The sequence below is a fragment of the Mesoplodon densirostris genome, chromosome 3 (genome assembly GCF_025265405.1).
Source record: "Mesoplodon densirostris isolate mMesDen1 chromosome 3, mMesDen1 primary haplotype, whole genome shotgun sequence".
NCBI lineage: Eukaryota > Metazoa > Chordata > Mammalia > Artiodactyla > Ziphiidae > Mesoplodon > Mesoplodon densirostris.
Window position 1 is genome coordinate 141,405,401 of NC_082663.1, and position 21,517 is coordinate 141,426,917.

Sequence of the window (21,517 nt, forward strand, 5' to 3'; positions counted from 1 at the left end):
CGGGGAGGGCTTCCTGATCTCACACATAACTGGGCTTAGCAAGAGGGCCGGGCTCCCAGATCCTGGTGTTGGCATTTGAGACTCCCCCCGCACACACACCTGCCTCGCCCCACCTACCCTCCAGATGTCCTTGTCTCCAGGTGACCTCTTTGGGGAGCAATTTGGAATTATCTATCAGTGAGGAAAGACCTGCTGTTCCAGGCATCAGATACTCTCCAGAGCAACTGCAGTCAGTGGGGCACAGATTTGGGATAGCGTGGGTAGCAAGGTCAAGGCAACCAGAGAAAGAAATCCTGTAGCCGCTGCAGGAGATGCAAGAACTCACCTCTAGGGACTTCCCTGGTGGTCCAGTGGTTAGGACTCCACACTTTCACTGCCTTGGGCCTGGGTTCAGTTCCTGGTTGGGGAACTAAGATCCCACAAGCCACGCAGCGTGACCAAAAAAAAAAAAAAAAAAGATAAGAGCTCACCTCTAGTGAATTCGGCAAGGCCAGATGCGAAAACTGCTTCGCCTGGGACCTGCCCATAGAGCTCTGTAACATTCACCAGTGGTAGCATGTCCAAATTACTGCATGAGATCTGAGAATAATATGAAACAGCCTGACCGATAATCATTATTTGGGGTATTAATTTTACTATGAAGAATGCTCAGTTTTTGATATTAAGCTGAAACCTTCATCCCTGAACGTCTCTGCCCACCCCTGGACGCCAGAGCTGCCAGGATCATCATTCCTCTGGGAAAGTTGGTTCTGGGTTGTGGGCCATCTTGGGGAAGGAGGCCCAGTCATGGGCTCTGCCACACTGAGAATCTGAAGAAAGCATCCGTGTTTCCCCAGAAAAGTACGCATGTGGTGATCCATCATAGCCCTTTTTTCCCAGATATATATTTATATATACATATATATGTATGTACTTATGTGTACATATTCTTTTTCAGATTTTTTCCATTATAGGTTATTACAAGATAGTGAATATAGTTCCCTGTGCTGTACAGTAGGTCCTTGTTGGTTATCTATTTTATATATAGTGGTGTGTATCTGTTAATCCCAAACTTCTAATTTATCCCTCCCCGCCCTTTCCCCTTTGATAACCATCAGTTTGTTTTCTATGTCTGTGAGTCTGTCTCTGTTTTGTAAATAAGTTCATTTGTATCACTTTTTTTTAGATTCCACATATAAGTGATATCATATGGTATTTGTCTTTCTCTGCTTGACTGACTTCACTTAGTATGATAATCTCTAGGTCTATCCGTGTTGCTGCAAATGGCATTATTTCACTCTTTTTTTAAAAAAATTATTTATTTATTTATTTTTGGCTGCATTGGGTCTTTGTTGCTGTGCTCAGGCTTTCTCTAGTTGCAGCGAGCGGGGGCTACTCCTCGTTGCAGTGTACAGGCTTCTCATTGCAGTGTCTTCTCTTGTTGCGGAGCACAGGCTATAGGCACGTGGGCTTCAGTACTTGTGGCACGTGGGCTCAGTAGTTGTGGCACGTGGGCTCAGTAGTTGTGGCTCGTGGGCTCAGTAGTTGTGGCTCGTGGGCTCAGTTGTGGCTCGTGGGCTCAGTAGTTATGGCTCGCAGGCTCTAGAGCGCAGGCTCAGTAGTTGTGGTGCACAGGCTTAGTTGCTCCGTGGCATGTGGGATCTTCCTGGACCAGGGCTCAAACCCATGTCCTCTGCATTAGCAGGCATATTCTTAACCACTGTGCCACCAGGGAAGTCCCTATTTCACTCTCTTTTGTAGCTGAGTAATATTCCATTTATATATATACCACATCTTCTTTATCCATTCATCTGTTGATGGACATTTAGGTTGCTTCCATGTCTTGGCTATTGTAAATAGTGCTGCTATGAACATTGGGGTCATCATAGCCCATTTTTGTTTATAATTCATGATGTTTTTAAACCCCTTCATTCCTGAGATGGTTAGAGGCTCCCTAAGGAGTTGGGTCCATCTGTAAATGTATGCTGAGACCCTGCTATCTACCATGCACCAAGTCTATAAATAATTCTTAACAGGTGTAACAAAGGGAGAGCATAATAACAAACAACAGAAATAATAGTAGTAATGGTAGTCAACATTATTCGAGTACTTACAGTATGCCAAACATTGCCTGGAACTCTTTAGCGTGAATTAGTTCCTTCATTTGTTATAACTACCTTGTGAAGTAAGTACTTTATTATCCCTATTTTACAGATGAGGAAACTGAGGCACAGAGAAGTTAAGTGACTTGCCCAAGTCACTGCCCTTACCCCCACAGGCAGGGTTCAAATCCAGGAGACTAGCCTCAGAGGCCATGGTATCATGCTGCTGCCCACGGAGATGCTGAGAGAGTGGGTGGGGAAGGAGCTGAGGGAGGAGCTTTGGGCTGAGGGAGGAGCTTTGGGATAGACCAGCACATGGGCCTTCCCGCTCTGCACAGTGAGTCAGGAACCCCGCCTGTCTTCCGAGGATAGGTCATTCTGTCCCCAGGGATCTAGTTATCCCTGCAGCCCTGACCTAATGCCACATTTCCTCTGCTCTTGCTCCCAGGAGCTGGAGAAGCTGGGGCTCGGTGACAGCGTGGACCTGCATGTGTATGAGATTCCAGTGGAGTACAAGACAGTCCAGAGGCTCATCCCCGCCCTGTGGGAGAAGCACAGTCCACAGGTAAATGGGGCAATTGAGTGGGGTGAAGGTAGGTGCTTCCCCATCAGGACCTGCAGGTGGGTGCCCCACACATGGATGGTTTGTGTGACTTTGTTCCTGCTCTGATCACATGGCTGATGCCACAGCCTTATTTCCTAAAGTGCTGCACTTTCCTGGGTTACCCTTAGAGGTGAGGGAGGAAAGCAAACATCTGGAACTTCACAGAGCCTGGTTATGTCCCACTTGAGTTCTGTATCAGTCATGACCTGTTTGGTTATAAGTGACAGTCAAATCACACCTCAACCCAGCTTGAGCACAAATGTTGGTATGCTTCAGGTATAGCTTGATTCAGGCGCTCACCCAATGTCATCAGCCTCCTCTCTTGACCACGTACCTTTGCTTTGCTTTCCACTTTGCTTTTGCTTTGCCAAAGATAGGTGGTTGCTGGCTGATATCCTCCCAACTCAGCCACTCAGCAGAAAGAGAATACCTGTCCTCCAAATAATTCCCCAAAGTCTATGGCTGATTCTCATTGGCCAGCTTGGGTCACAGGCCAGTCCCTGAGCCAATCACTATGGTTGGGGAAGAAGGAATGCTCTAATTTGTGAAGTCTGGGTCCCACATGCCCACTCAGAGGGTGGTGTCACCTCTCTCCAAACCTCCTAGAATGAGAAGAAATGGAGGGTGGTCCACAAAGGGAAAATAGCTGTGGGAGGGAGCTGTGGTTTTAACCTGATGTGATGGAATGGAGGCCAGACAGGCAGGAACCACACCCTCCCACAGAGGTAGTTTTGGCCCAGCCAAGACCTTGGGCAGGAGCCATCTGGGAACTTACCTGGGCTGGTATCTCTGACAAGTATAGTCCCAGTCCCCTTGGGGGGCCTCACTCAGCTTCCTACCCTATCCTGCTGTTTCAGATTCTCCAGGGCTGGCTGGAGGCATCTTCCTTTCTAAGAAGCCCTCTCATTGCACCTCAAGTAGAATTTGTCCCATAAGAGGTGGGTGGGGGGGATAAATTGGGAGATTGGGATTAACATACACTACTATATATAAAATAGATAACTAATAAGGACCTACTGTATAGCATAGGGAACTCTACTCAATACTCTGTAATGGCCTATATGGGAAAGTAATCTAAAAATGAGTGGATATATGTATAACTGATTCACTTTGCTGTACACCTGAAACACAACATTGTAAATCAACTATACTCCAATAAAAAAATTTTTTTTGAATGTGGCTACTTTCTTATTTTTATTATTGTAATTAACAAAGTTCTGTGTTCTAACATACACATTACACTTTGTATCCATGGACCCTTCTTGATACATAAAAGTATCATCAAGTCTGTAAAAAACAAAAAGGTCAGGCAATAAAGCAAAAATAGGACAGTAAAAACAATATGATATTCACTTTTGTTTCCTTTAAAACAGAAGCGTTCTTCACAATTGCTTGCTGTTGGCTCACAGAACTAGAGAATGTATATTAGAACATCAGTACTCAGAAAAATGATCTTCCTTGGCTATTATTTTGATAAGAAGCAATAAGCCATATAATTTACAAGAAAAAAACCAATGAATCCTGCAGAAAACACAACCTGCCAGTTTATCTTCAGTGCAAAATAATAAGGTGGCAGGAGCGTATAGAGAAACAAGTCTTGGAGAACATCATGTAAGGGAATCCAGCTGTGCTTGTATGGTCACAAGCTTGTTATAGAAATCAAACAATTTCTTGTGACTGAATTCCTCAAGAACTTTCTTCAGGCTCTTCGACTCTTCATTGCTCACTCCTAGCTGTAACACAGCTTGAGGAGATTTTAGTTTTGCTTGGGCAGGATGAGCCATCTGAAGGTTAAGCTGCCATCCGACCGTCTCCAGCTCGTGGGGTGCGAGAATCCTCTGCCTGAATACTTCAATGGTTTCTTGACCCATAGACGACCAAGCGCTGACAAATGCTTCTGCTTTGTCTTGTCTAAGTTGAATGTTCTCTAACTGCTGCTGCAAAGCAGCTGGCTTCACGTTGTGGTATACTGCCTGTTCTAAAATGAATGATATTGTTGCAAGAACTAGGTGAAGATCTTGTCTCTCTAGAGAAAATGCAGCTTGAAGTCTTTCTTCCTCTTCTTCACTGAAACTATTCTCAGCCTTCAGATGAAGTTTTTGAAGAATTGGGGTGAGCAATCGTGGAAATCTTCCTCTATCTATTTCATTTATCAGCGACACTGCTTTCTTCATGCTGGGGCTCTCCTGCAGAATCAGTGCCGTGGATGCTGCCATCCTCGAAGCTCCCTCAAAATTTTTTTTTAAAATTAGAAGTTGGGGGCTCCCCTGGTGGTGCAGTGGTTGAGAATCTGCCTGCCAATGCAGAGGACACGGGTTTGAGCCCTGGTCTGGGAAGATCCCACATGCCGTGGAGCAACTGGGCCCGTGAGCCACAGCTACTGAGCCTGCGCGTCTGGAGCCTGTGCTCCGCAACGGGAGAGGCCGCGACAGTGAGAGGCCTGCGCACCACGATGAAGAGTGGCCCCCGCTCGCCGCAACCAGAGGAAGCCCTCGCACAGAAACGAAGACCCAAGACAGCCAAAAATAAATAAATAAATTTATTAAAAACAAAAATTAGAATTTGTCCCTTTTTACAGAGGGGAACCTGGGGCTCAGTGAGATGTGACTGAAGGTTCTGTGAATGAGCTTTTTCCTCTACTGTCTATATAGTCCTGCCTTATTCTAGTTAAAAAGAAAACCTAAGGCATGAACATGTCTTAAAAATGTCTCACTATATAGAAAGGAATAAAGAAGAAAGATTTTGGGTCCGGGCTGCTGCTGATGAGCTGTGAGGTCTCAGGGAAGCTCCTTGGGCTCCCCGTGCCTCAGTTTCCTCCTGTGACAGGTGGAAATAATAATAGTCGGGAATCAACCAAGCAAAGATCAAAAATATTTGTAAGAAAATTCCAGAGAATTCCCTGGTGGTCCAGTGGTTATAACCCCATGCTTCCACTGCTGGGGGCCCGGGTTTAATCCCTGGTCGGGGAACTAACATCCAGTAAGCCGTGCAGTGCAGAAAAAATAAATAAATAAATAAATTCAGAAAGTTCCAAAAAGCAAAACTTGAATTTGCCTTGAGCTGACAGCTATTTATTTGTATAACATTTGCATTCTATTAGGTATCATCTAGAGATGATTTGAGGTGTACAGGAAGATGTGCAGTAGGTTATATGAAAATACTACACCATTTTATTTTTATTTATTTACTGTTTTTGCGGTACACGGGCCTCTCACTGTTGTGGCCTCCCCCACCGCGGAGCACAGGCTCCGGACGCGCAGGCTCAGAGGCCATGGCTCATGGGCCCAGCCACGCCGTGGCATGTGGGATCTTCCCAGACCGGGGCACGAACCCGCGCTCTCTGCATCGGCAGGCGGACTCTCAACCACTGCGCCACCAGGGAAGCCCTCCTTTGCCATTTTAGATAAGAGACTTGAGCATCCCCAGATGTTGTTATCCGAGGGAGGGGGGGGGGAACCTGGAACCAATCTCCTGTGGATACCAAAGCGAGGGGTGACTGAAGTACTAAAATTCTACCACCCAATTCCAGTGCGTGGGTGGGGTTATCCCCACACCAAGCAATTCTTGGAGAGCGGCTGTGGGTCCTACAATTCAACTCAATTCTGACACTACCTACCCAGAGATAGAATCGCATTCCACAGGGTAAGGGCTCCATCCCACAGGACTGCCCTCCACTTCAGATACCAATCTTTTTTTTTTTTTTTAAGTATAGTTGATTTACAATGTTGTGTTAATTTCTGCTGTACAGCAAAAGGATTCAGTTATACATATATATACATTCTTTTTTTAATATTCTTTTCCATTATGGTTATCACAGAATATTGAATATAGTTCCCTGTGCTCTACAGTAGGACATTATTGTTTATCCATTCTATATAAAATAGTTTTCAGATGCCAATCTTAAGTCTAGGTTGTTACCTGTGCTTCTGTCCAACTGGCTATAAATCAGGGGTTCCCACGACCCCTTCCTTGGGTTCCATTAATTTGCTAGAACAGCTCACAGAACTCAGGAACCCCATTTACTCACTGGATTACCAGTTTATTATAAAGGCATATAACTCAGGAACAGCCAGCCAGATGAAAGAGATGCATAGGACAATGTATGCATTGTCCTATGCCCTCCCGAGCATATGCTGCTTCGCCCTCCCGAGTGCCCTACTCTCCCCAGCTGAACTCCATCTCCAGGCCCTCTCCCTTCCTCTGAAGTAGCGGGGTGGGGCTGAAAGTTCCAACCCTCTAATCATGTGGTTGGTTCCCCTGGCAACCAGCCCCCATTCTAAGGTGCTTTCCAAAAGTTACCTCATTAACAAAACAGGGGAATTCCCTGGAGGTCCAGTGGTTAGGACTCCACGCTTCCATTGCATGGGGCACGGGTTTGATTCCTGGTCAGGGAACTAAGATCCCACATGCCATGCAGCAGCAGCAAAAAAAAAAAAATTAACCAAACAGGACCCCTTTACTGCTCTCATCACTTAGGGAACTCTAAGGGTTTTAGGAGCTCTGTGCCAAGAAGAGTGAACTAAGGACAAATATATATTTCTTTTTTATTTTTTAATATTTATTTATTTATTTTGGCTGCACTGGGTCTTAGTTGCGGCATGCGGGCTTTTAGCTATGGCATGAGAACTTTTAGTTGCAGCTTGCATGTGGGATCTAGTTCCCCAACCAGGGATCGAACCCCAGGCCCCTGCATTGGGAGCATGGGGTCTCACCCCCTGCACCACCAGGGAAGTTCCAACAAATGTACATCTCTTACTATAGATCTCGCTATCACAAGCACTAACATCGTGAGTTTGTGGTGGGGATGAGAAGGATGAGGCCAGTAGGGCAATAAACAGTTCTCAGCCCACCCCAGGGTTTCTCAGCTACACTGGGGCCAGAGCCTTCTCTGTGATGGGCTGTGCTGTGCACTGTAGGGTACTGAGCAGCATACCTGACCACCACCCATGAGATGCCAGGAGCACTGTATCTCCAGTTTGATACCCCATAACGTCTCACCCCTGGTTGAGAACTCCTGGTCTATAGTAAGCTCTTTTTTTAAAAAAAAAATTTTATTTATTTAGGCTGCGCCAGGTCTTAGTTTGGCACACAGGATCTTCGTTGCGACATGTGGACTCTTAGTTGTGGCATGCGTACTTCTTAGTTGCGGCACACAGACTTCTTAGTTGCGGCATGCATGCAGGATCTAGTTCCCCAACCAGGGATATAGAACCCCAAGTCCCTTGCATTGGGAGTGTGGAGTCTGACCCACTGGACCATCAGGGAAGTCCCTATAGTAAGCTCTTAATAGTGGTTAACTGGTACCACAGCTATTGTCATCACTCACATCTTCTTCACACACACGCATCTTCATATACATTTGTGCTCACCCGCAAGTACTGTTTAAGCATTGTACTGCATGGATTAGCATCCTGTGGCTGACATAACAATTGACTGCCAACTAGGTGTCTTAAAACTACAGAAATTTATAAGCACACAGTTCTGGAGGCCAGAAGTCCAAAATCAAGGCATGAGCAGGGCTGTGGCTCCCTCCAAAGGCTCTAGGGGAGGATCCTTCCTCGTCTCTTTCAGCTTCTGGTGGCCCCAGGCATTCCTTGGCTTGTGGCCTCATCACTGTGTCCTCTGCCACTGTCTCCACTGTCTCCTTTCCTCTCTCTCTGTCCCTGCTCTGTGTGTCTCTTTTAAGGGCATTTGTCAATGGATTTTGAGCCCATCCAGATAATCCAGGAGGGCCTCATCTCAAGATCCTTTACTTAATTACATCTGCAAAGACCCTTTCCCAAATAAGGTCCCAGTCACAGTTTCCAGGTATTAGGGCAGGGACATACCTTTCCTTTTCTTTTTTCTTTTTTTTTTTTTTTTTTTTGGTGGTGGTGGTGGAGTCAACATTCAACCCTCTATACTACAGCTAGCTGCTATTTTGTTTTTGCATTCACAGGAATTACAGTGTTACCTGATGCTCCACTGGTTTATGGAGCACCAGATAACACAGTGTGGGTACTAGGCATCCAGTAACATAGCCCCTGCTCCTGGCTAGTTATATTCTTGAGAATCACGGCCTGCTAGACGTTACCATGCCAGCTACACAGGACAGTTTAAACTTTCTAGAAGCCACAATTGAAAAGCATACAAAGAAGGAATTCCCTGGTCCAGTGGTTAGGACTCGGCACTTTCACTGCTGTAGCTCGGGCTCAATCCCTGGTCTGGGAACTAAGATCCCACAAGCTGCATGGCCAGAAAAAAAAAAGCATACAAAGAAATAGTGAAATTAATTTTAATAATATCTTAAATGTCACCCCTTATTTCTAAAATATTATGTCAATGTGTAATCAACATTTAAAAAGTTATTAATGAGACATTTTACTTTCTTTTTTACTTTTTAGCCGCACCGTGCGGCATGTGAGATCTCCGTGCTCTGCAGTCGAGTCTTAACATGCAGCGTCTTAACCGCTGGACCACCAGGGAAGTCCCTACATTCTTTTTTCATGCCCAGTCTCCGAAACCGGTGTGTGTGCTGCACTGGCATCTCAATTTGTATCAGCCATGTGTCGGCAATCTGTGTATCTTCTTTGGAGAAATGTCTATTTAGCTCTTCCACCCATTTTTGGATTGGGTGGTTTGTTTTTTTGATATTGAGCTGCTTGTATATTTTGGAGATTAATCCTTTGTCAGTTGCTTCATTTGCAAATATTTTCTCCTATTCTGAGGGTTATCTTTTCGTCTTGGTTATGGTTTCCTTTGCTGTGCAAAAGCTTTTAGTTTTCATTAGGTCCCATTTGTTTATTTTTGTTTTTATTTCCATTTCTCTAGGAGGTGGGTCAAGAAGGATCTTGCTGTGATTTATGTCATAGAGTGTTCTGCCTATGTTTTCTTCTAAGAGTTTTATAGTGTCTGGCCTTACATTTAGGTCTTTAATCCATTTTGTGTGTTTTTTTAAATTAATTAATTAATTTATATTTATTTTTGGCTGTGTTGGGTCTTCGTTTCTGTGCGAGGCTTTCTCTAGTTGCGGCAAGCCGGGGTCACTCTTCATCGCGGTGCGCGGGCCTCTCACTATCGCGGCCTCTCTTGTTGCGGAGGACAGGCTCCAGACACGCAGGCTCAGTAGTTGTGGCTCACGGGCCTAGTTGCTCCACGGCATGTGGGATCTTCCCAGACCAGGGCTCGAATCCGTGTCCCCTCCATTGGCAGGCAGATTCTCAACCACTCACTGCACCACCAGGGAAGCCCATTTTGTGTTTATTTTTGGACATGGAAGCAACCTAAGTGTCCATTGACAGATGAATGAATAAAGAAGATGTGGCACATATATACAATGGAATATTACTCAGCCATAAAAGGAAATGAAATTGAGTTATTTGTAGTGAGGTGGATGAACCTAGAGTCTGTCATACAGCATGAAGTATGTCAGAAAGAGAAAAACAAATACCGTATGCTAACACATATATATGGAATCTAAAAAACAAAAAATGGTTCTGATGAACCTAGGGGCAGAACAGGAATAAAGACGCAGACATAGAGAATGGACTTGAGGACATGGGAAGGGGGAAGGATAAGCTGGGACGAAGTGAGAGAGTAGCATTTACGTATATATACTAGTGGGAAACAGCTGTATAGCACAGGGAGATCAGCTCGATGCTTTGTGACCACCTAGAGAGGTGGGATAGGGAGGGTGGGAGACGCAAGAGGGAGGGGATATGGGGTTGTGTGTATACATACAGCTGATTCACTTTGTTATACAGCAGAAACTAATACAACATTGTAAAGCAATTATACTCCAATAAAGATGTTAAAAAAAAAAGTCACTGGGCCTCCCTGGTGGCGCAGTGGTTGAGAGTCCGCCTGCCGATGCAGGGGATACGGGTTCGTGCCCCGGTCTGGGAGGATCCCATATGCCGCGGAGCGGCTGGGCCCGTGAGCCATGGCCGTTGGGCCTGCGCATCCGGAGCCTGTGCTCCGCAACGGGAGAGGCCACAACAGTGAGAGGCCCGCATACCGCAAAAAGAAAAAAAAAAAAAAAAAAAAAAAAAAAGTCACTGTAACATATATCACCGTAGGGAAATAACCAATAATCAAATAAAGAAAATGCATAGAAAAAACGTTTGTATCAGCCACATTTCAAATGCTCAATAGCCACATGTGTCCTGTGACTGCCATATGGCACAGTGTGCTCATCAGTCTGTATTTTAAATGTTCACATATTTTCTTACAGTGCCCTTTCTGTATATAAACATACACACAAATAATTAATATTTGAAGTTAAACTGTATTCAGTTTGGTATCCTGCCTCTTATAAATATGTTATCATGAGCATTTAATCATGCAGGTCATTAAAAATTCTCCCTTAACATTATTTTAACAGCTGGGTAATATTTAGTAATTAATACAACCATTCTCCTATTATTGGGCATGCTGGTCATTTCTGTGTTTTGGGGGTTTTTTCCTCACTTTTATAAATAACACTGAAGTGACCATCAGCAAATTATTATCTCTTTGATTGTTTTTAGGTTAGATTCCTGGAAATTATACCTTGGCTTTTGTGTTTGGCAATATGTCTTGAAGATTATTTCATACAGAATTGCCTTGGGCATGTTAACAGCTACAAAGTAGCTCATACTTTACTTATCCAACCCCCCCACCTCACCATGGATGGCTAATTAGGTTGTTTCCAAAATTTGATTGTAATGACAAAGCTGCAGTGAACATCTTTGCATATTTCACATTCTTGCATGTTTCACTTGGCACACCTTTCTGTAAGAGTGACTGTAGGGTCTATTCCAGCAGTAAGATGTCAGAAAGCACATAACCCCCAGCAGAGCTCTGTGAGGAGGCTGCCCTCTCCTTGGCCTGGGGGGACTCCCAGTCCCATGACCAGACCCTATTAAGCCTTGCCCATCTGTCTGCAGCTGGTGGTGCATGTGGGGGTGTCAGGCATGGCGACCACAGTCACGCTGGAGAAGTGCGGGCACAACAAGGGCTACAAGGGGCTGGACAACTGCCGATTCTGCCCTGGCTCCCAGTGCTGTGTGGAGGATGGGCCTGAAAGCATTGACTCCATCATTGACATGGATGCTGTATGTAAGAGGGTTACTACACTGGGCCTGGATGTGTCAGTGACCATCTCACAAGATGCTGGCAGGTAAGGCACCATGGGGCCCTATGTGTAGGTGTGAGTAGGGGTTTCCCTCCTACATCAGCCCAGGCTGGGTGTTGAACAAGCCAAGTGTGTTTGACTTTAGCCCCTTTGGGCCAAGTGCTCACTTTTTTTTTTTTTTTTTTTTTTTGTGGTACGCGGGCCTCTCACTGTTGTGGCCTCTCCCATTGTGGAGCACAGGCTCCAGACACGCAGGCTCAGCGGCCATGGCTCACGGGCCCAGCCGCTCCACGGCATGTGGGATCCTCCTGGACCGGGGCACGAACCCGTGTCCCCTGCATCGGCAGGAGGACTCTCAATCACTGCGCCACCAGGGAAGCCCCCCAAGTGCTCACTTTTTCTTTTTCACTTTTGAAAACATAATTGATTTACCATCTGATTAAAGCATGGGATAATTTTTTTAAGCATGGGATATTTTAACAGTATTATACATAATATTTTTACATAGAATTTCACAGTATATAAACCTCACAATGCATGAGGCACAGAGTTAAGTATATATGTGTATGTGTGTGTATATATATATAAAACAGGTTCCACGGATTCTGCTTCTGGAACTCGTTGTGTGTGGATTGTGGACCCTGGCATCTCCCACCTGCACGTTGCTCCGGCCGTCTCCCTGCTGTTCCTCCTGCCACGTCTACCCCAACCCTGACAGTCCTTCTCTCCTAAGCAGTCAGTTTCTATATTAGTTTCCTGTGGCTGCTATATATAACAAATTACCATGTTGGTGGCTTAGGACAACAAACATTTATTCTCTCCCAGTTCTGGAGACTAAAAGTCCAAAATCAAGGTGTCAGCAGGGTTGGTTCCTTCTGGAGGTTCTGAGGGAGAATCTGTTCCATGCGTCTCTGGCTTATGGGCGCTGCTGACAACGCTGAGTGTTCCGTGGCTTGAGACGCTTTACCCCAATCTCTGCCTTCATCTCCACATGGCCTTCTTCCCTGTGTGTGTCTTCACATGGCCTTATTTTATTTTTTTTTAAGATTTTTTTTGATGTGGACAATTTTTAATTGAATTTTTATTGAATTTGTTACAATATTGCTTCTGGGTTTTTTTATATGTAAATTTATTTATTTATTTTTGGCTGCATTGGGTCTTCGTTGCTGCGCACGGGCTTTCTCTAGTTGCAGCGAGTGGGGGCTACTCTTCGTTGCAGTGTTCAGTCTTCTCATTGCAGTGGCTTCTCTTGCTGCGGAGCTTGGGCTCTAGGAGCGTGGGCTCAGTAGCTGTGGCTCGCAGGCTATAGAACGCAGGCTTAGTAGTTGTGGCGCATGGGCTTAGTTGCTCTGTGGCATGTGGGATCTTCCTGGGCCAGGGATCAAACCCGTTTTTCCCTGCATTGGCAGGTGGATTCTTAACCACTGCGCCACCAGGGAAGTCCCTGCTTCTGTTTTATGTTTCAGTTTTTTGGCTGCAAGGCACATGGGATCTTAGCTCCTCGAACTGGTATCGAACCTACACCCCCGGCATTGGAGGGCGAAGTCTTAACCATGGTACAGCCAGGGAAGTCCCCATGTGGCCTTCTTACAAGGACACCAATCATTGGATTTAGGACCTACCCTAAACCACTATGACCTCATCTTAACTAATTACATCTGCAAAAACCCTATCTCCAAATCAGGTCACTTTTTTTTTTCAGACGTTGGGGGTAGGAGTTTATTAATTAATTAATTAATTTTTGCTGTGTTGGGTCTTCGTTTCTGTGCAAGGGCTATCTCTAGTTGTGGCAAGCGGGGGCCACTCTTCATCGCGGTGCGTGGGCCTCTCACTGTCGCGGCCTCTCTTGTTGCAGAGCACAGGCTCCAGACGCACAGGCTCAGTAGTTGTGGCTCACGGGCCCAGCCGCTCCGCAGCATGTGGGATCCTCCCAGACCAGGGCTCGAACCCATGTCCCCTGCACCGGCAGGCAGACTCCCAACCACTGCGCCACCAGGGAAGCCCTCAGGTCACATTTTGAGGTTCTAGATGAACACAGATTTGGGACAGAAACTAACTATTCAGCCTATTAGAGGGTCTATTAATTTAAGTCCGATGATGTCCCTAACTTGCTTAATTCTTCCTACAGCTGCACCTCGAATGAAATCCCAGCTCTCCACCATGCACAGGTTCTGTGTGGTCTGGCCCCTGCCCACCTCTCCACCCTCCTCTGCCTTCACTCTTGCCTCACCACTGCCTTCCAGACCCACAAACCAGCCTCCTCCTGTTCCTCAAACACACCAAGCTCACTCTAGCATCAGGGCCTTTGCATATGCTAAGACCTCTGCCCAGAGCTCACCTCCCTCTGATAATACCTCTTTCAGGTCTTAACTCCAAAATGTTGCCCCCTTGGGAAGGACTCCCCAGCCTCCCAGATCTCTCTGTTCTATGCCCTCTCAACACCAGATACCTTGATTTCTCAACACTTTGTACACCTCTCCAGTCCAAAGGTGGCAGGTGGCAAATTCAGTTGACAGAATGAAGAAGTGGCTGAATTTACCATCAGTCTTTTTTTTTAATTATTATTATTTTTTAAAGATTTATTTATTATGTCTTTATTTAATTTATTTTTGGCTGCGTCAGGTCTTAATTGCGGCATGCGAGATCTTCCCTGTGGCATGTGAGATCTTTCGTTGCTGCACGCGGGCTCTTCTCATTGTGATGCGTGAGCTTCTCTCTAGCTGTGGCGTGCGGGTTTTTTCTCTTCTCTAGTTGTAGCGCGCGGGCTCCAGGGCACGTGGGCTCTGTAGTTTGTGGCACTTGGGCTCTTTAGTTGAGGCTTCTGAGCTCAGTGGTTATGGCGTGCAGGCCCAGTTGCCCCGTGGCATGTGGGATCCCAGTTCCCTGACCAGGGATTGAATCCGTGTCCCCCTCATTGTAAGGCAGACTCATTACCACTGGACCACCAGGGAAGTCCTTTAATTATTTTTTTATTAAAGTATAGTTGATGTACAATAGTATACGTTACAGATGTACAATACAGTGATTCACAGTTTTTAAAAGTTACACTCCTGGGCTTCCCTGGTGGCGCAGTTGTTAAGAATCCGCCTGCCGATGCAGGGGACACGGGTTCGAGCCCTGGTCCGGGAAGATCCCACATGCCGTGGAGCAACTAAGCCCGTGAGCCACAACTACTGAGCCTGCGCTCTAGAGCCTGCGAGCCACAGCTACTGAGCCCATGTGCCACAGCTACTGAAGCCCGCATGCCTAGAGCCCATGCTCCGCAACAAGAGAAGCCACTACAATGAGAAGCCCGCTCAAGGAAGAGTAGACCCCGCTTGCCACAGCTAGAGAAAGCCTGCACACAGCAACAAAGACCCAAGCAGCCAAAAATAAATAAATAAATTTATTTTTTAAAAGTTATACTCCATATATAGTTATTATAAAATATTGGCTATATTCCCTGTGTTGTACAATATATCCTTGTAGCTTATTTTATACCTAATATTTTGTACCTCTTAATCCCCTTCTCCTATATTGCCCCTTCCCCCTCCCACCAGTCTTTTTTTTTTTTTTAATTTATTTTTGGCTGCATTGGGTCTTTGTTTCTGCACGCGGGCTTTCTCCAGTTGCAGCGATCGGGGGCTACTCTTCGCTGTGGTGTGCAGGATTCTCATTGCGGTGGCTTCTCTTGTTGCGGAGCATGGGCTCCAGGCACACGGGCTTCAGTAGTTGTGGCACGTGGGCTCAGTCTTTTTTTTAAACTAATTTTTTGTTTGTTTTTGGCTGTGCCACACAGCTTTCAGGATCTCAGTTCCCTGACCAGGGATTGAACCAGGGCCCTGTCGGTGAAAGCCCAGAACCCTAGCCACTAGGCCACTAGGGAACTCCCCTAAAATTAATTTTAAGTTACTCAGATAATTCTAGAGTATATTCTCATACTTGCCTGTTGTGAAAGATTCTCTTGCCCTCTCTCCTCCCCCCGCCCCTCCCCGCCCCAGGGATCCCTCGGTTAAATCAGAGACTTAAATTATGACCCTTCCTACTCACCCTCACATATGTTTCCATACATATGTAGGACATCTGGCGTATTACTTTTGAATTTTGTCCTGTTTCACTTTGCTTTCACGTGGATGGGGTTACGTGGTGTGCATTTTCATGAGAGTTCCCTTCCTTGGTTTCACTTGTGGGCATGTGACATGGGTCTTAGTGAGTTCTGTCTTCCTGTGGCTCCACTGCCTGCCTTGTAAACGGCTGCATAGTGTTCCACTGTGCAGATGAACCAGAGTTTATTAAGCCACTCCTCTGTCAGTGGACATTTAGGTGGTGTTTTAGTCTGCTATAACCAAAAAAACCCCAGACTGGGCAGCGTATAAACAACAGAAAGTTACTGCTCACAGCTCTGGAGGCAAGGAAGTTCAAGATCCAGGCATGGTGGTGTTCTGATAAAGGCCTTCCTATAGGTTGCAGACTGCCGACTTCTGGCCATGTCCTTACAGGGTGGGAGGGGATTTGGGGGGACATTCAGATCCTAGCAGGTTGCTTCCTGTTTCTCTGCTTTTACACATCATGCTGCAGCAGATACCTTGTTTATCTTCCTTGTGCTCTTGTGCAGATGGCTCCTGAGATAGAGTCTAAAAACTCAAAACATCAGTCATAAAGTCTATGCATTTGTAATTTTTTTTAAATTATTTTTTAAAAATTTTATTGTAGTTCATTCACAATGTTGTGTTAATTTCTGCTGTACAGCAAAGTGATTGATATATATATATATATTGTTTCATATTCTTTTCCGTTAAGGTTTATCACAAAATATTGAATATTGCACATTTGTAATTTTTTAGCCTGCCAGATTGCCCTCCCCTGGGGCAATTTGCATCCCAACCAGCAGCATCTCACACTGCTTCCTTCCCCACATATACCTCAGCACTTGGAGTTATTTATTTATTTATTTATTTATTTATTTATTTGCTGGCCTGGGGAGGGAGAAGCAGTATTCCATCTTGTGGATGACTGATGAGGTTGGGGCGGGGTGGGGGTGTCTTATGATGGATTTCAATGGAACATTCACTCTCTGACCCCATTTGGTCTCCTTCCCATCCCCCACACCCTGTGGCTTAGGTACCTCTGCGACTTCGCCTACTATACCTCTCTGTACCAGAGTCACGGCCGCTCAGCCTTTGTTCACGTGCCCCCTCTGGGCAAGCCCTACAATGCAGACCAGCTGGGCCGGGCACTTCGGGCCATCATCGAGGAAATGCTGGACGTCCTAGAGCAGTCAGAAGGCAAACTCAACTGTTGCCACAAACACTGATTGCTGCTCAGGCCTCCCAAGACCTCATTCTGCCAGGGACCCTGAGAGAGACGTCCGCCCTTCGGGGCCTGACCGGGAAGGACGAGCCCATCAGCTGGGGATCTGTTTTGGATCAAATATGCCAACTTACACACCTCCTCTCCCTTTTTCTCTGCAAAAGCACTGGTTGATTTGAAGGCCGCAGTGAAGATTTTTTTCTCTATTTCTCTTTGCATCTGGGGATACAGCTGTGGCAGCCAGGAAGCCGGGAGGTCCTGATTTCTGCAGAGAACCCCGATCAGGTGTCTCTATTCCGTGATCCCATGGCTGGGGCTACCTGCCATTCTAAGTCTGTGGTGGAGGGATTCCAGAGTTCCCTCCATCCGTGACTGTTTTTTCCCAAATGTAAAAGCCTCATGGAGACTCTTTACCCTGATCCATGTCCCAGCAGCCTGGACAGCCCCGGCAAGGGCCGCCTTGGGATCTGGCATGGCTTTTTTTTCTTCTTTCTTATTCTCTTTTTAAAAACAATAGTGCTAGTTTGGGCACAGAGTAATTTATATTCCCTTTGGTTAAAACGCGGGCTTTAGCCAAACACAGAAGTGTCTTTTCTTTTTCCTGGGGTGCAGCCCCTTCTGCCTCCTGCCCTGAACACTGGACCTACATCTTTGTTTTGGGGGTGACATTGAGGTTCCCTTGCTCAAGGGGTGTGGCACTGGGCCCATGGCCAGACCACGGGGAGTGGGGGGTGGCTGGTGCCCCAGGAGACTGAAAGGGTTGGCTGATCCTTTCAACGATCGAGCTGTGAGCTGTACCCACGGGGCCACTGGGGCCGGGCTGCCGGTGGGAAAGCAGACTCTCATTTCAACATGCACATGACTTTTTCTTTTTTTTTAATATGTAACAATGCGTAGCAGCTGCAAACCTACCCCACATCTGACCTGGATTTTCAGTCTTGGTGCTTGTTTTCCTTAAGGGGAGAGGGCCAAATGGAGTCTGGGGGCTGAGCTCCATGTGTGCTGGTATATTTGAGCAGGAGGGCGGTGGGGCAGCCAGCAGGCTTCGTGTAGTTGGTTTTTGGATGCGCCTAGGACTCGGTGAATTTTTATCTCACTCCCTGGTAAATTTTTATCTCACTCCCTGGTGACTTTGAACTTACCAGCAGGGGTGAGAGTGACATCTCCCAGGAGGCAGCTAAATTCAGCTGGACCCTGACACCCATCAGAGAGTGGGGGTGGCAGAAGCAACCGTGAGGAAAACACACGTTTTGGAAGTATTCTTCTATTTTTTTGGAGAACACGCAGTTTTATTGCTTCACTAAGTGTGAAGCGTGTGCTATAGTCTGATGCTGTGTTGGATCATGTTGGTGTTTCCCAGCTTGCAGCTCTTTTGAAAACAGCTGAGATTTTTGTTTTGTTTTGTTTTCTTAAACATTCGCCCTCTTTCCCTCCTGTTCCGATGCCCAGGGTGGTTGCTGCCTCCGTTGAGCTGCTGTGTCGCTTGGAGACCAGGTTGATAGGTTTCTGAGTGAAATGCATTTTGTGAGTCCTGGGCTTTCTCTGGAGGGGAAAAGTGGGCACAGGTGGGTGACATGGGGTTAGCATATGGCATATGGTGACGTGGGGTCAGCATATGGTGGGTGTGTACCACGGCCCGCAGGGTAAAATGATCAGGACCTAGCTCCCCTGTCCATGCCAGCCCTCCCTCTGCCAGAAATGCCCCCTCCACATCCCTGGTCTGAGTTTGCAGTCTCCTGAGAAATCTGGAGCATAGGATGTCATGGCATCTACTCACTCAGCTGGCTTCTGTGAGCAGAGGCTCTTTTGAATGTGGCGGGGCTCAAGGCCAGGGGGTCCCCCAGAGGTCTTATTAAGAATGGCATCTAGCTCTAACTAGCTCTGTTCTCTAAAGGTCTGATCTGTGGGGCTCTGAGGAGGAAATGGACCTAGGCAAGCTGGAGTAGGGAGGGAAGACTGGAAGTGAGCCAGGTTTGAGCTTAGCTGGGTGCCCACGGAACCCAGACACACCATCCCCAAACTCTGCATTTTCATCTTTCTTTTGTCCTCCCTTCTCTTCTCTGTTTAAAGCACCATGTGGTTTAGCAACTTAGAGATATAATTTATTGTCTGATCATTGTTGAGTGTGTGTGTGTCATTTTTGTGTTCCTGCCATGGTTTTAGATTTCCTCATCAAGTCAAACCAGAACCCTGTCCTTGTTCATGATGTAGAGCACATAGCTCATTTTTATCTAATCAGATAGCCATTAAACACTTCACTCGCTCCCTGCCAACTTTAAAATTTTCCTGTTTTAATTACTTTTATCTTTTTCTTTGGGGCAAACCCAGCCATTCAGTCCATGGTATATCTGTCTGCATTTGTTAGGTCCCGGACAAAAATGTCCTTGTGTGAGAAGAGGGGGGCCAAGTCTCATTCCTTCTGCCTTGTCATTTCAGAGTCTGGGTTGTCGGGGGCACAGAATAGGGAAAGGGATGAGCCTGTGAAGTGGGTGCAGCTTGGCATGTACGGAGGTGAGCAGTGCCAGAAGGGGTGGGTGCAGTGAGTGTTAATGGTGGAAGGATGGGCTGAGGGATGTGGTGGGAAGGCTGGTGGGGGAAAGGTGAGAAGGAACGCTGGGGGTGGACTCAGAGGAAAGTGGAGGAGGCCTCTCTCTGGTGAGCCCTGTGGAGGGTACTGAGGTGGGGGATGGGGGCAGAGACAGTGATCCGGGCGTCGGGTGATGGCATCTCCTTTAAGGTGCCAGAGCCTCTGCACCTTATAACTTTATTCTTCTCTAAGCCCCTTTGGCTCCCCCCTTCCCACCAAAAAGAAGGTCGATGGTCTGCATATGAGTACGTAGCTTGAAAAAGAAATAAGACAGAGTGGATAGAAAGAAAGGTGGGAAGAAGCAGCAATTCCAGTTGGTGGACTGGGCTTGGTGCCACCTGCCTCATCTGGTCCGATCAAGGAACAGCCGAGGTCTCCTGGCCACTAAGAGAGACAGGGCCGTGGGGCAGCAGGGGGTGGTGGGCAGAGGTCATGGCTTCCCAGTCGGTGCCAGGTCTTTGGGGAAAGGTCAGAATGTGATAGTTTCAGCAAGAAAAGTAGTTTTCAGCTACGCTGCTCTTTGCTGGCATGGAAACTTCTAGAACAGAAAGGACCTGCTCAAGGGGACGACTGGAAAAGTATATTCTTTTTTTTTTTTTTTTTTTTTTTTTTTTGCGGTATGCGGGCCTCTCACTGTTGTGGCCTCCCCCGTTGCGGAGCACAGGCTCCGGACGCGCAGGCTCAGCGGCCATGGCTCACGGGCCCAGCCGCTCCGCGGCATATGGGATCCTCCCAGACGGGGGCACGAACCTGTATCCCCTGCATCGGCAGGCGGACTCTCAACCACTTGCGCCACCAGGGAGGCCCTGGAAAAGTATATTCTTGATGCCTTTTGTTATCTTAGAAGTTTCTGCCAGGAAGCCAGGCCAGTGGGTGTGCATGTACACCCACAGGCCTGTTCCCCCGAGGGGTGACCGGGAGGGGGAAGGGAGCTGCTCGTGGAAATCCTCCCAGCACACTGGCCTGTTTTTTGCTGCCACTGTCTAGACTGTTGACCTTTGACGTCTTCACCTCTTGGAGTGTCTGAACCCAGAAGTCCCCTTCGGGGATGGTGGGACAAAGCCCCATTCTTCTCTGAGGGCCCAGCCTCCGCCCTGAGACCACTGGAAGCCTTCTCAAGCCTGCAGCCAGTGTGGGGCACTGACGGTGGTCATACAGACAGAGGCAGCTGCCTTATTGTCAGGTCATCCCTCATGGCCAAGAGTCTCATGGCCTCCACAGACTTGTGGGGAGCTAAAAAGGGCTTTGTTTTTATATCCCCAATTAAATTTCCCTTCTCATGGAACAAGTGCCTCGTAAAGGGACCAGGGCTGCCCCTGCGAGGAAAAACCTCTCCATTTTTGCAGTGAGGAAGTGTGTTAAAGGCCAGGATCCCCCTCAGACCCAGGGCAGAATGGCTGTTGAGGGGAAAGGACATGTGCCAAAAATCCACATCTTGAAAGTTAGTTCTTGGATGGACACTGGGCATACCTGCTACGAGATCCTGTCCCCCAGTTTAGGGGCACTTGTCACAGCTTGAGTTTCAGGGGTTCCTAGACCTCCAAGGGCTCCAGTCCAGCCCGAGCTGCTCCCCTCACTTAAAATCTGTTTCTCCTCCTCCCTCTCCTCACCCAAGGCTTCCCTTCAGCTGCCCAGAGACCCACAGAAGTGCCTGCCTCTGCATTACACATGGGGCACAGAGAAAGGGGACAGGATGGGAAAGAGAGAAGCACCCCCAGGCCCTGGTTCCCCGCTGCCCAGACTGGCCTCACCCAAGCCGTTTGCAGGGGTGGGACCTGGGGCCAGTGGCTTTTGTGTCCTGCTCACTTTGAGGAAATCCCAGAGAAAGCCGGTTTGGAATGGGGCTCTCTGTTCCCAAGGCC

General features: G+C 47.1%; 2 protein-coding genes across 4 annotated transcripts in view; one reads left to right on the forward strand and one right to left on the reverse strand.

Annotated features, from left to right (window-relative positions):
• PGPEP1 (pyroglutamyl-peptidase I) overlaps window positions 1–19,616 on the forward strand; it is a 32,521-nt gene extending 12,905 nt beyond the window's left edge. For 2 of the 3 annotated variants that reach the window (XM_060093874.1, XM_060093876.1), the window contains 3 exons: window positions 2,530–2,646; window positions 11,592–11,824; window positions 16,880–17,160. In XM_060093874.1, the coding sequence (XP_059949857.1) occupies window positions 2,530–2,646; window positions 11,592–11,824; window positions 16,880–17,072 (543 nt within the window). In that variant the 3' untranslated portion in view covers window positions 17,073–17,160. Of the gene's footprint in view, window positions 1–2,529; window positions 2,647–11,591; window positions 11,825–16,879 lie in introns of all 3 variants that reach the window. The other variant, XM_060093875.1, reaches the window with a different exon arrangement.
• LOC132486548 (COMM domain-containing protein 10-like) lies at window positions 4,274–4,901 on the reverse strand. Its single transcript, XM_060093878.1, has one exon. The coding sequence runs from the start codon at window positions 4,899–4,901 to the stop codon at window positions 4,293–4,295; it is 609 nt and encodes a 202-aa protein (XP_059949861.1). The 3' UTR covers window positions 4,274–4,292.
• Window positions 19,617–21,517: the final 1,901 nt, after the last annotated feature.